Source organism: Rhipicephalus microplus, chromosome X (assembly GCF_043290135.1).
Source record: "Rhipicephalus microplus isolate Deutch F79 chromosome X, USDA_Rmic, whole genome shotgun sequence".
Lineage (NCBI taxonomy): Eukaryota > Metazoa > Arthropoda > Arachnida > Ixodida > Ixodidae > Rhipicephalus > Rhipicephalus microplus.
Window position 1 is genome coordinate 407085150 of NC_134710.1, and position 13598 is coordinate 407098747.

Consider the following 13598-nt stretch of genomic DNA (forward strand, 5'->3'; position numbering starts at 1 on the left):
GTTTCTTGGTATTGTTCCTGCTCTGTCGAAGCTTTGTCCTGAAATTTCTGGTTTCTCTGGCACAGACATTAGGAGAGTTCACATACGGCATCCCAAGTGTTGTGTATGAATGCACGCACCACCTGGGAAATTGTCTTTTTCCAGAGAGTACTTTACATGCATAAGCTCATGTTTCTGGGATGGAATGTCCACAACTTGCGCGTCCTAATTCCGCGGACTGTGAACAAGTCTCAGTTATAGCTAGGAAATACAGTACTGCAAACTATTTTTTGTATTGGTCATGGCTAGTTCAAGTAGAGATGCGTGTCGAAAAACTAGCTTTTTTTTTTTTTCAAAATTACTCATTTTTCGTTTTTATTTGCTTTGACGAGTTTAGTTTCTCTACTTTCAAGACAAAAGAACTGAACATTGTAATTAAACTCAAAGTAGGGGAAAGTCGCTTTTAAAGAGCACAAGGTGGCTACTAAAAACTAAAAAGAGCTCATTGTCTACAGTCTCCGGGAAATTGTCACCAGGCTGCTTGCCATCGCGTTTCATGTGAGGAGTTCACTAAAAGCCACACACTCAAAATAACCATGATTGCCAAGCTACCATGACGAAAGAAATCATCTCAAAAACATATCTTTTCCGAATACATGAGCCTTCACTTATACCTTTAAAATGCATTTTTTCAAGATCCATTTTCGGGCAACTTTTTTAGTTTGGACATCATGACATCATGATTGTCGTACTTCTGATAGCCCGATCGGGATGAAATTTGGCCCACGTATTCATTGACATGGAAAGGGTGAAAGTATCTTCTTTAAAACTTTATATTGCTTGCGTAATTATTATTAGCCTAAAGCAGACAATTAGTATTGGCTGAGGATTCTAAGAATTTTCACATCATAATTTTTCTTGATCATTAAGATGTCTTATATACATTTTTCTTAGTTATTTGCATTCCACAGGTAATGTAGAGCAATATAAGTTGAGTGGCATAAAAAGTTTGTCCAAAACAAACTATATGGAACGCATTGTCGTTGCATAAAATGAAAGCTGTGCAACTTACTGTAAAACTAGTTACATATTTGAAATCAGCATAAAAGCCTATATATACTGCGAAATTTGATTGCCCTAGGCTACAATTTGACACAACTTTTTTTCAAATCGCATCTTTCTTTAAGTGGTGTTTACTAAAGTGGTAGATAGCTACATCTATATGTCAACATTGTGTATGTAGAGTCAGTGAAACTAAATTTTTGTCCTTTTGGGTCTGCCGTTTGTGTATGCAATATTTCTGTGCAGAGTATACAGGTATATTTATGTAACTTTAGCCAAAACTTTAAAATTGAAAGGCACGTTGGAAGCAAATTGAATTGAATGTATACTATTTGCACTGGCCTATAGTTACTGTTGGTGTTCTTCATGAACTTATGTAGTTCATGTAACTTAAGCGAAGAATTCAAAATTGAAAGGCACGTTGGAAGTGAATTGAATGCATACTACTTGCACTAGCCTATAGTTACTGTGGCTATTTTTTTATCAACTTCAGTAGTTGTGTACAATATTATGGGATGTGTAACCCCAGATAATATCATGTTCAGTTAACATTCTTTTGAATTTTAAGGGTGAAGACACAAAATGAATGCAGAGTTATAAAGCAGCTGTAAAAACCACTCATTGAATTTTCTTTAATGAGGCTTCTTGTAAAGTCCTTTATTACATGTTGCAAAGAAAGAAAAGTACACTATGTGAAAAAAAAGCATGCGAATGAATGCTTGTGCACTGCAATCGAGCAGCTCTCAGGAGTGAAATCAATGAACCAGGTCACCTGCAGCGTTTTACATTTTATGGGTTCTTGTATCACTGCAGCAGCACTTAACAAGCAGTGTTCACTTGCGCTGTCATCTGACAAAGCCCAGTGTAGGAAAAGTAAAGGCCGGCTACGATTAAAAGAGTTCCACTTCCCCGTGACCACAGTCACCCTGCTGGCTACCTTGTTCACCGACTGCACATTTTCAAGCAGCACGGTGCACAAGTCACAATGCTTTTTATGGGCAAAGAACCTTGGGGTCTCAGCTTGTCGGCACGTATTGTTTGTTGTCTGCTGTTTTTGTGATGGTCGATTTGCTCAAGCGCAAGAGAGAGACCACTTTCTCTCGCCAAGGGCAAGTTTGCTTTCACTTGCCACAGCTGATAAGCGACAGCGTGTGATAGGGCCAAGCCAAGCAAGAAGGGTTTTTTTTTTACATTGCCAGCTGTCCTTGCAATGTGTAAAAAAGGACTACAGGAAACATATTGTGCAGGAAACAGCTCACTTGGTGGTTTCTGAAGGTGTTATACAACTCTGCATTCATACTTTTGCTTTTTAGCGAATATTAAAAAGTTGGGTAATTAAACACAATAAATGAAGTTAAGGCGAAAATTTTAAAAATTGCCTGAATAACTACGGGCTGGTGTTAGTATAGTAGATGCATGGTTAAATTCACTTTTTGACACTGCGGCAGAGTAGCCTCCTTTTTTTCTTTTTTTTAAAGCGGGGTTACCCCACTGCGATGGTCTAGTCTAGTGGTCTAGTGGCTAATGTACTGAGCTACCGACTCGCAGGTCGCGAGATGGAACCCCAGCTGTGGCAGCTGCTTTTTAGATAGAAGCGAAGGAAATGCTTTAGGCCCATGTGCTCAAATTTGGGTTTACGTTAAAGAATCCCAGGTGGTCAAAATTTCCGGAGCCCTCTACCACGGCGCCTCTCATAATCATATGGTGGTTTTGGAATGTTAAACCTCACATATTAATTAGGCCGTTGTGGTAGCTCAGTGGTTAGAGCATCGAACGAACCTCACATATTAATCTTCAAATCAATTTTTTTCGTGGCCGGCAGAAGGGAAACTACAGTGGCATTATGACTTTCCACTTATGCTAATAAACACTAGAATGAAACAGCCATCAATCTTCATTTCCAGTAGCATTTTGATTGACAAGGTAATCGCCTTTCGAGTCGTAAACTGTGAATAACCTCCCGAGTACCAGATTGATTTTAGTGCAACGGATTTTTGTGAAACTTTCAAAATTAGTTTATGAGGGCCTCTGGATATAATAACAACTTATTATTGCCTGCAAACTTTTGGACGTGTGGGCCGCATTGTCCTTTATATTGGACATTGGGACTCTATGCGGTCTTTTCTAATGCAGTGGTATTGTTACATGCAAGATGTTTTTTTGTGATAAATAATTTGATCAGGTAAACGTAGGAACATTTTATTTACAAACTGCTTTGTTCACTTTGTGTGAGCTCCTTCATTCACTTGGTGCGAGCATTTTTGAAGCATCTCCCGTCTTTGGTGATGCAAAAGAACAAATGACTGTTTGTGCAGAAGTACTTCGTCTTCTTGTTGCATCTTTCGAAGCCTGCAGCGGGCCGCTTTCGGAGCATCTGTCAGTCTTGGGAAATGGCTTAGCGTCTTTGCTCTTGCTTCGACTGGAGGCAATGGAGCCCTTTTTGGTGGTGGGCACCACTCTTCGTCGGAGTCACTCTCCGCTTCATTTTGACTCTCAGCTTGCGCGATTTGTTCCTCACCAACATACAGACGAAACTCCAGGAATTTCATGATCTCTTTCTGGCGCTTTTGTTGCGGCCGCATGTCTTGCACGTACTGCATCCATGCTTAACGCAATGTCGAATAGATGGAAGATGCTTCTGATGGTCCACTTGTTCACTCGAGCTTTGATTCTGTAATAGCTGATCATACGATCTGCGAGATTAACTCCTCCCATGTTGACATTGTACAACCGTACAACATCTGGCCGGGGCACATCAATGTGTTTTTTTTCTTTCCTGGACCACCTACAGCATGTGTCTTGTGGGTGCTGGCCATGGATAGAGGACATCAACGTAATGGGCTTATTGTCGTACCAACGTGCAACTGCCTGTTTTTTGCCGTTTCTCGCACACATCTCTGACGTCCCTCTTCCTTTTTCTTTTAGCTCTTTCTCGCTGGATAGTTTCACCCCTTTTGGGATCCGGTTGTTCATAATTGTTCCCATGCCAGCGATTCCGTTTTCTGCTAGCTTATCCAGCAGCGGCCCTGATGTGAAGTATCTGTCGAAGTAGACCTTCGTTCCGGGAGGGAGCGTCTCAGTGAGCCTCAGCACTGCGGTTTCTCCTATTTCAGAGCTGCCTGGATACAATGCTGCCTTTTTTCCTTGATAGATCTCAAAATCGAGGATTAATCCACCTGGCGTTCCGAGCACAAAGTTTTTAAGCCCCTCTGGGTTTGGCTTGCGTGGTACGAACTGCTTCAGCTGCGTTCGTCCACTGAACGGGATCATTTCTTCGTCGATGCTGACATTCTCTTCCCGAGGAAGCTTGTGACACCCTTCCAGTAGAAATGACACCAGTGGTCTGATGTGCCAAAGCCTGTCTTTCTCTTTTTCTTGCTCACTTACATCAAGTTTGTTAACTAGCTTCAGCCGGCGCCGAAGTTGAAAGTACTGGTTCTATCTCATGTTATCCGCAACAAGAAGCACCTTGTCTTTTTCATCCAGTACATGCGAATCTGCGGGTAGCACAGGCAGGACATTGTCAGTGAAATCCCAAAAAACATTTTGAGTTCTTCTACTGAGGTCTCCAGACTTTTTCCAATCTCCTGGACATGTGTCGTGTTCATGGCAAAAGCCATCATCTCGAAGACTTCATGTGGCACATACTGAACGAGGTAGTCACTTGGACTCCAGGAAACCCGTTGTTGACTGTCATCAGGGTTGGATGTGAAGTCAAGAATCCAAGACGGAAGCGGCCTGTATGAAGAAAAACAGCGTAAAAGAGCAGAGTTGCTTTTGATCCGTTCACATGGCAATGACCGACCGTCACAATGCACACTCCTGCAGTACATTAGCCCCCCCCCCCCCCCCTTCCCAAAACGCATACTACTACTATTCCTTACCCATCATGGCGGTTCCATGACTGCCCCTTTGTCGTCTTCGAGGTGGACGGGCGTTCATCGTCGCTATTTTTGTCCTCTTCAGAGCTCAGGGTGTCAAGTGGAGCCGAAAATGTAGTGTCTATCAAAGTGTCGTCGTCACTGTCCGAAAGATCAATGTTGGACGTGGCCGTTCCAGCGATTCGTTCAAGGATTCTTTCGGTCGTCTCATCACTGACGCGTGGCCTTTTTCCTAAATGAAAAAGAACTTCATATCATACCGCAACCTAGTAGCAATCGGAAGCAAGCACGTTCTGTTCACACTGCAGCGCGCCACGTAATTCACACAAAGCAACTTAGTTCAGTCCCGACGTCCAATCTTTTGGACATGTCAAAGCTCACACCACGTAGGCAAAAGAAAGGACGTTAAGAGCTGAAATATTTAGCTGTGTGTGCTCTCTGCAACATTATCTTTGACGTTTAACCGATGAAATGACAATAAGTAAGCTCGAAGTGCGAAAAAAAGTACTTACGATTGCGGTTGACACCGTATAACGCCGCACCACTGAACGCCGCCATTATAAATACTCCTAGTGGCGCTTCGAGACCTCTAATTTCAAAACCACGGTGCAGATGGCAGCACCAGTTGTCCAAGGTATTAGACAACCGGTTTTACGGGGATAGGAGCTTTGGAAAAGCTGTAATCGCTCGGTCTTCGATGTCCAATATTTTGGACAAATTTCCCATTGCTGGTACTCAGGAGGATAAACATTAATCATCTAGCATTGTGGAGAAGTAGCGTGCTTTCTCTTCGGCTTTCTTTTTAACTTGTGGGAATGAGATGTGAAAAGGTCTACATTATAGGAAGCGAGTTGAATGCACATTTAGAAAAGGAATGCTAAGTACCAGACTTCGTTGACCACCAATGATAAAGCAGCCATATGGAGGTGGAATGTGATGGCCTTGAAAGAAAAAGTGAGCGTGTTGCGTGGTGCAGCTGTTCGGAACAGTAATGCTGTGTTTAGCCATGTTCTGCCATTGTGTGCAAGTGAAGGCCATTTGGCAGTGTGTGCTTTTACATAGCAAATCAAGTGAATGAACAGGAAGTTGGCTGACAAAACTGTGTGGCAGAGGGGATGTTGGAATATAATGCCCTGAAAATAATTGCTTCACTTGCCCAGGCCTCACACTGTGATATTTAAATAAAAACAGTAACCCTTTGCGAGACAGCGAGACATGTACGTCCCATTTTTTCGATGGTGGAAAAATTTTTTCTCACATCACCACTTTCAATTATATCCATGCTAAGTCACTGATTGGTTACCCAAGTCTTCATAATCTTTAAAAAAAAATTTGTTTACCGTGCTTTCGAAAGGTGGAAATTGTGTTACAATAGCATCGAACTTCAACCAATTTTTTATCATAGCTTCCGAATTTATCTCTTCTTCAGGTAGGAAGAATTTCTCAATCAAAATGCTGGATGATTTTCTCTTTTTCTTGTTGTTCAAAGAGCCCATTTTAGGTTCCAGTTATCATGTGTTTGTAAATTTGCAAGATAACGTGACCGATAAATGAATCAAAATGCAATCCCCTGTGAAATTGCAACACTCATCTTTCAGTATAATTTCAGATATTGGTGCTTGGGAATATTTTTCTTTATTATATGCCCTTCTCGAAAAGGAGGCACACACTCAGGGAAGACAGCTGTATTCAACGATTCGGACAGCCAAAGTAAGGACAGGCAAATGGAAAAAAAAAAAATGTTTTGTGCATGCGGCAAAGTAATCTTTACAGGAACAGACCTCAGTGGTGTAAAGGCTCGCAAGAGGCACAAGCGCAGGTAGTTTTCTACTGTGAGGAATGAAATCCACACAACTTTCGTCAGCATAACTTGAGAAGCGATACTCTGTCACTTGCTTTTGCTTCTTCATTCCAAATACCCATTGATGCAGTTGCGAGACGATGCCTTCACAATGTCAGTGGGGCATTGTTTGCCCACTTTTTGATAAACACTCTAATGAGTCAGTAGGACATACATGTCCCTCTTTTTTTTTTTATACAAGTATTGGTTTGATTTCGATGAAATTTGTTTTATACTATTTTTTGTAGCTTCTATCAATGTACCACAGCCAGTTTTATAGCATTGTGTCAAAACTATAGGCAAACCTACAAAGGGGTTAAGCAGTTTAGTTCAATGGAACACATAAAGTGAACATCCTGTCATGAGGCTTACGAACTTAGGCACTATAATGATAGTATAGCTCAATGTCATGTTAATCTTGAGATAGAACAGGACACCAATCTTTCTGGCTTTATGTTTGTACTCAGCTCCATGACATCGTACTCCTCTGCACCAAGCATTGAACTATTCGGACAACTTGTTTTTTTTTGTGTGTATGTGTGTGGACGAAATCGACCTGGTGGCCTTTGGCTTTGCCTAAGAATTGCACAATGAAAGCCTAGCATATGGCTACTGCAGTGCACTCTCTCCCAAATCTCTATTAGAAGAGGCGCACAATTAACTGGAGCTAACTAATACTGTTACACTGGATGTTTTAAATGTGTACAGAGTGATCGATCACTGTGCTTGACAAATGACTGTGAGCCAGTACAGTGATCTCTAGCTTGTATAAATAATGAGTACTATAACTAGCTGCAAACATGGTGGCAAGCATGAGGCAGGCTCCAAATGCCACTTGACACGCCAGCACACAGTGTTTTTTTTTTTTAGGTAAACCTTGTGTAACTGGCATGTCAGTTTAGCTTTATCCTGGGGCTTTACTAAACCAGGCAAGGATAGTAAAGATAAATAATATTCACATGCATTATGGCATCGGCCCTTTCAGAATACTGAGACTATACCACTGTTACTACGGGCAGCAAGGAAAGCCAGACGGCGACGCCACATCCAAACTCCTGCATCAGTGCACTGCAAAAAGTGTCTGCCAAGGCATACCTAAATATTCATCTGTAAAACTAAACTGTAAGTGTTCTAATAAAGTCAGATAGAACATACCAAGTTTAGGCAACATTTGCTGAGACAACACGGCTCAGGTGGGGTAATATGCATCACGACCTGGCACATCCTAATGATGTACAAGCAGTGGGGCTATAGTGCGAAATTTGAAAATATTGACTATCGCCTTCATTTTTCACTTCTAATAGCCAACTTATCATTATGAAATCAGCTGCAATACAATTGTTCAATTACTAGTAACATAAACTAGCATGGTGTCTCTTTCGTTGTTTTCCGAGGTTTTAGAATTTTAGGAACTCTCATTCAATTGGCATTACACAGAACAATTCTCATTGCTTTTTACAGTTGAAAAAAGTTATGAATGTGCTATTTAAGCTGCTTCAACTAGAGTTTGCCAGTCAAGAAACCTACTCAAAAGACGAAGCCCTGGAGATCATCCTCACCACCATCAGAGTAAGTTTGCAGAAATTGATTTGTTTGTTGTCATTAAAAAATTTTTTTAATGGGACCACTATGCTTGCATGCACTGACATGCATGCTTGTAACATATTAGCGGCAGCAGTAGTCTACGAGTTTGGCTATGTCAAACTGTGATAAGTGCATGCACAGGGCCATCTACCTACTCTTAGGGTGACATGGCTTAGCGTGGCTATGCTCCATGTAGTGCCCATGAATCGCGCGCCACCAGGCTTCGAAGTAAAGCAATGCTGGCAAGGGGATCCATGATGGTTGCTTCGCGTTGTTCGCTGCAGCACTGCAACACGCCACAGGTCCTTTGCTGTGATGTACAGCAAGAGTAGCATGTCCCTGTGTGCAGGTGTCAGGTTCACTGGCACTGGCACTCTGCAGAGGCAGCTGCACTGAGAAGTGTTCACGCCAAGAGTAGATGACCCTGTACATGCACGCATACAGTGTGTTTTCATTGTGTGGCATAAACAAATTTTTTTTTTTCATTACTTTTCTGTACAAAGATTTGAAGGGGTCAGGCTAAGAAAATCGAACTGCCTGGTTGTAATTTTTCTTGCTTCAATAAAAATTAGACATGCCAATTTCAAAATGTTTCAGTGGTGTATTCAATCTATAATTAATGACTCCTGTTTGAAATCGTGGTTTTTTGGGGGGGCTCCAAAGCGACCATGTGGCACTACCGGCTGTCATAGGCAGTAACATGTGACGTCAGTGAAACGTCATGCTAAAAAAGTTATAAACACAGCATTAGTTTTTTTGCTCGAAGATGATCGGTTTTTAAAAAGTTGTAAAAAAACAACAACACGGTAATTTTAGCACTCTCAGTTGTATACTGTTAAATACAGCAAGTACCTATTCTATTTGGTTCGACCCAGCATGGTAGTCACGTGGCTAAGGCACTCGGCTGTTGACCCACAGGTCGTGGAATCAAATCTCGGCCGTGGTGGCCACATTTTTAATGGAGGCAAAAATGCTTGAGGCATGTGTGCTTATACTCTGTTTCAGAAGTTCCCTTCAGCACTGTGGAGGCCACAGGCCCCTCAGCCAATAGGAAGGGCACTTAGCTTCTGCACATGCATTCATTCGCGCTGTGTCGTCTCCTCACCATATTCACGGCGTCTGCTCACCGAACTTTAGTTATTATGGCTAGTTTACTAACTTAAAAATGCAGTAAAGTTATTGAACAAGCAACTACACCGGGAACTTGAAGAAGCGTGAATTTTCGCTCTGCTGAAGTTTGGTAGAATCTCATGCCGGCGGAAAACTTCACTTTGTGGCTGTTTCTTTCCGACACTGTTTGTCGCTCTTGTAAGTCTTGTTCTTCGTCGATGCGTTCCTTCGCATCTCCCACTGCATCGTTCCTTTTCTCTCTTTATTGTTTCCACCGAATGAGGATCCGATGCAAACGGAATGCGGTGTGAGGTGGCATGTTCGATATTTGAAGATGCGGCGTTCTTGGTTTGACGATGCAGTTCACACACTGCCTCGCGATGTTAGGCTTAGAAGGTGCGGCTAAGCAAGCAGCATATCTCACTAATATCGACAAAACGTACCTGATGCTTTAGTCCCAGAGTGAGATGAAACAAATCGATGGCTGATTTTATCATTTGTTTACTGCTGTCAGCGCAGTGAACGTGTAGCAAGAGCAAGTCCGGATCGAAGCGGGCAGTCACTTCTGCATGGGTGCTGCCATGTTGATTTGTAAACAGAGTTATCGCCGGTAACCGACAGAAATAATTGAATGCGTAAGAAATGAATGCGAAGAAGAATAAGGATATCCTGTATTGAGGTGGCATAAAACGCCAAAGAAACGCCAATTCTAGTGAACTGTGTCAATTTTAAGGCACTTGTATGGGGGACTACGTTTCGCTGCGCAAGCATGTGGCTTTCTTACACCCCATTGCTATATGGTAGGGCTGAACCAAAGTGGTGAAACAGAGTATAGATTTAGATGCACGAAAAAACCCCAGGTGGTCGAAATTTCCGGAGCCTACCACTACAGTGTCCCTCATAATCGTATGGTAGTTTTGTGACCTTAAACCTCAACAATTATTAGTATTCTGTTTGGTTCCACTTTAAAATACATCCAGGCACAGTCTCATGCTTGCTTTTGCTCGCTCGGTGCAGCGTATCTCTCTCTCTCTTTTTTTTTTGTGCTGGTTGTGTTCGTGCATTGCTGTATGTTTTGGGTGGCCTAGTCCTCACCAGATCATCTGATATCATTAATAGCGGCAAATAAAGCCAATGGTCTGCCTAAAAAGTGGTTGAACTAGACAAATCATGTGCACGGACAATTGCATCTTGAACGAGGAAGAAAGGAACAAATGGTCTGGCCTTGATCTATCGGGTGCTAAACTCCTGTCAAGTTTCTTTCACTGCAGTCCACTATTGCCATGCAAAAAAAAGGTAATGAGATTTTAAAGAAGCCACCACATGTCACAGGACACAGCAGATGGTGTCTCACAATTGTAATGCATGCGTGCATCATATAAGTGGCAGTATAATTGCTCAGTTCTACCCCGCAGGGGCGCCTGCGCAAGTAGGCGTTTGGTGTGTAGCGACACCACGGACCCGAGCTAACGGGGGAGTTTCTACTCCCTCCCACGCCTAGCCGTGCGTGGCTTTGCCGTGTCCGGGGAAAAGGGGATCCTGGGGGTTGAGCCGACGCTGGGTGATTGGACCGTTAAGGCCCCCCGGCAGAGGCAACACACCCCTTTGGCCCCGGCTTCACGTAGACGGCACCCCTGGGCTGACCCACCCAGGGGAAATCGGCAGTCGCCTTTTCCTATCTCTCTCTCCCTACATCTTCGTCTTTATCTCTTACTGTTTATCTGTCCTGTCTTCTACTCTCTTCTGTTTACTTCCAAACTTCTTGGCGGCGAGGGTTAACCCTGTGCAAATAGCCTACCTTGGTCTAGGCGCATTAGGTTATAGTTGCGTTGTACGGCTGGCGTCTGCAGGTTTTAGCATCCACAAACTTGTAGCGTCCCCTTGTTGGGCTCCGTGGTGGGTGGCCGCCAACGCTTCTGAAGAAAATTAAACTGGCATGCATAAAGCATTTCCCCTGTTAAGTGATCGTGCCTCCTCAAAGCGGGTACGCACCGAAGATATCAATTTTTTCCTCCGGCCAAGACAAACCTTTCCTCATTTCCACGTTATACACTGCGAAAAAACTAACAAGCAAGCCAGAACAGTATCCCCCTTCGTAGTGGCTAGGTCCTTAACCGAAACTCTCGGTGCCGGGTACAAGGTTACCAAAATGGCCAGTGGAGATCTACTCCTCGAAGTACGTGACAAAGACCAATTTGATAAACTGAACACCCTCACAACGTTTGGAGATACACCCATCAGTATTACGCCACACAGGTCTATGAACTCATCTCGCGGGGTCGTTTCGGACGCAGATTTGCTTGACCTGACCGAAGCTGAACTTCTTGAAGGATGGAAGAGCGAGAACGTGACAAACGTACAGCGCATTAAGATAAGAAGAGATCAAAAGGAAATACCAACAAAACACTTAGTACTGACCTTTGCTTCGAGCGATTTGCCGGAAACAATTCAGACTGGGTACACAAAAACATCTGTGAGGCCATATATTCCCAACCCCCGCCGTTGCTTCCATTGTCAGAGATATGGCCACGGCTCGCAAAGCTGTCGTGGCCAGAAAACTTGTGCTATGTGTGGAGTCGTGGGCCATGCGTCCGACAACTGCGAAGCACCTGCACACTGTGTAAACTGTGGCGGTAATCATGCCACGTACTCACGTTCTTGTTCTTTCTGGAAAAAAGAAAAAGAAATCATCACTTTAAAGATAAAAGAAAACATTACATTTAAAGAAGCAAGAAAAAGAGTCTCGCCATTTTATGGCCCTACATATGCTGATGCGGCGCGCCAGGGGGCAGTGTCGCACCAGCCCTCGCCACTCCTTCGGCCTGCGCAGAGCGAGCCATTGGCTGTGGCGCCTGCCCCCAAGGCGGCAGTAGTTGAGTCTACTCCGCCTACTATTGAACAGAGACCAGGGACTCCAGGGTCCTCGGGTCTCAAGGCCTCACCTCGCCAGGCGAGGCCCAAGCTTCGAAAAACCACCTCGCATGAGCGGGCATCCAGTGCCTCCGAGGAGGCAATGGATACGGCGGCACCTCTGGTGCCAAAAGAGCGGCGCGGCTCTCTGGAGCGCGCCAAGAAAACTAAAAAGCTCATAACAGGGCCTGATAATAGCCCTGCTACTTGAGCTCGACCTTTCAGTTTAAACAAGTCACTCCCTTAACGTACACACAGCACTACTTTACTTCCAATATGGAAACACAAATTATACATTGGAACGTCAGAGGCCTGCTTAAAAACCTCGACGACGTCCAAGAGCTTTTATACAAACACTCACCTCAAGTGCTGTGTGTACAGGAAACACATCTTAAATCCTCCAATACAAATTTTTTACGTGCTTACGTCATATACCGAAAGGACCGAGATGATGCTGTGGCGTCATCCGGTGGCGTAGCCATTATTATTAACCAAGGAGTAGCGTGTACACATTTACCACTCCAGACATCCCTTGAGGCGGTGGCTGTTCGAGCGGTACTCTTAAACAAACTCGTCACCATCTGCTCTTTGTATGTACCTCCCCACCAACGTCTTGAAAAACGTGAATTTCAGTCCCTAATAGACGAACTACCGGAACCTTATTTGCTTCTTGGGGACCTAAATGCACATAGTGGACTGTGGGGCGATTCTCGCTGTGATGCACGAGGTCGTCTCATTGAACAATTTCTCTTCTCTTCCGGCGCCTGTTTGTTGAATAGGAAAGAGCCAACCTACTATAACGTTGCCAACAAAACTTACTCGTCTATAGACCTCAGTATCGTATCACCTTCACTTCTACCCCTATTGAAATGGAAAATCATAAACAATCCATATGGAAGTGACCATTTTCCTGTAGTGTTGAGTTCACAAACAACATATGAATGTCCTCTACATGTTCCCAAATGGCTGATAAACAAAGCAGACTGGGAACAGTTCCACAACACTACACGTTTGAGTTGGACAGACATATGTAGGTTAAACATAGATGAAGCTGTGAAGTACTTCACAGCTTTTCTAACTGACGCAGCAGCCAGGTGCATACCGCAAACATCTGGAATGCCCGGCAAACGACACGTCCCATGGTGGAACACGGAGTGTCGTAATGCGCGAAAGGAACAGAACAGGGCATGGAGATTGCTGCGCAACTCGCCAACAGCGGAAAATCTTGACAC

At 43.7% G+C, this 13598-nt stretch overlaps 1 protein-coding gene across 6 annotated transcripts in view; it reads left to right on the forward strand.

The window, feature by feature from the left end:
- Positions 1-13598, forward strand: part of LOC119160964 (FK506-binding protein 15) — a 290382-nt gene that overhangs the window by 231025 nt on the left and 45759 nt on the right. For all 6 annotated transcript variants that reach the window (XM_075880249.1, XM_037413254.2, XM_037413255.2 and 3 more), the window contains exon 22: positions 8224-8331. In XM_075880249.1, the coding sequence (XP_075736364.1) occupies positions 8224-8331 (108 nt within the window). The remainder of the gene's footprint in view (positions 1-8223; positions 8332-13598) is intronic.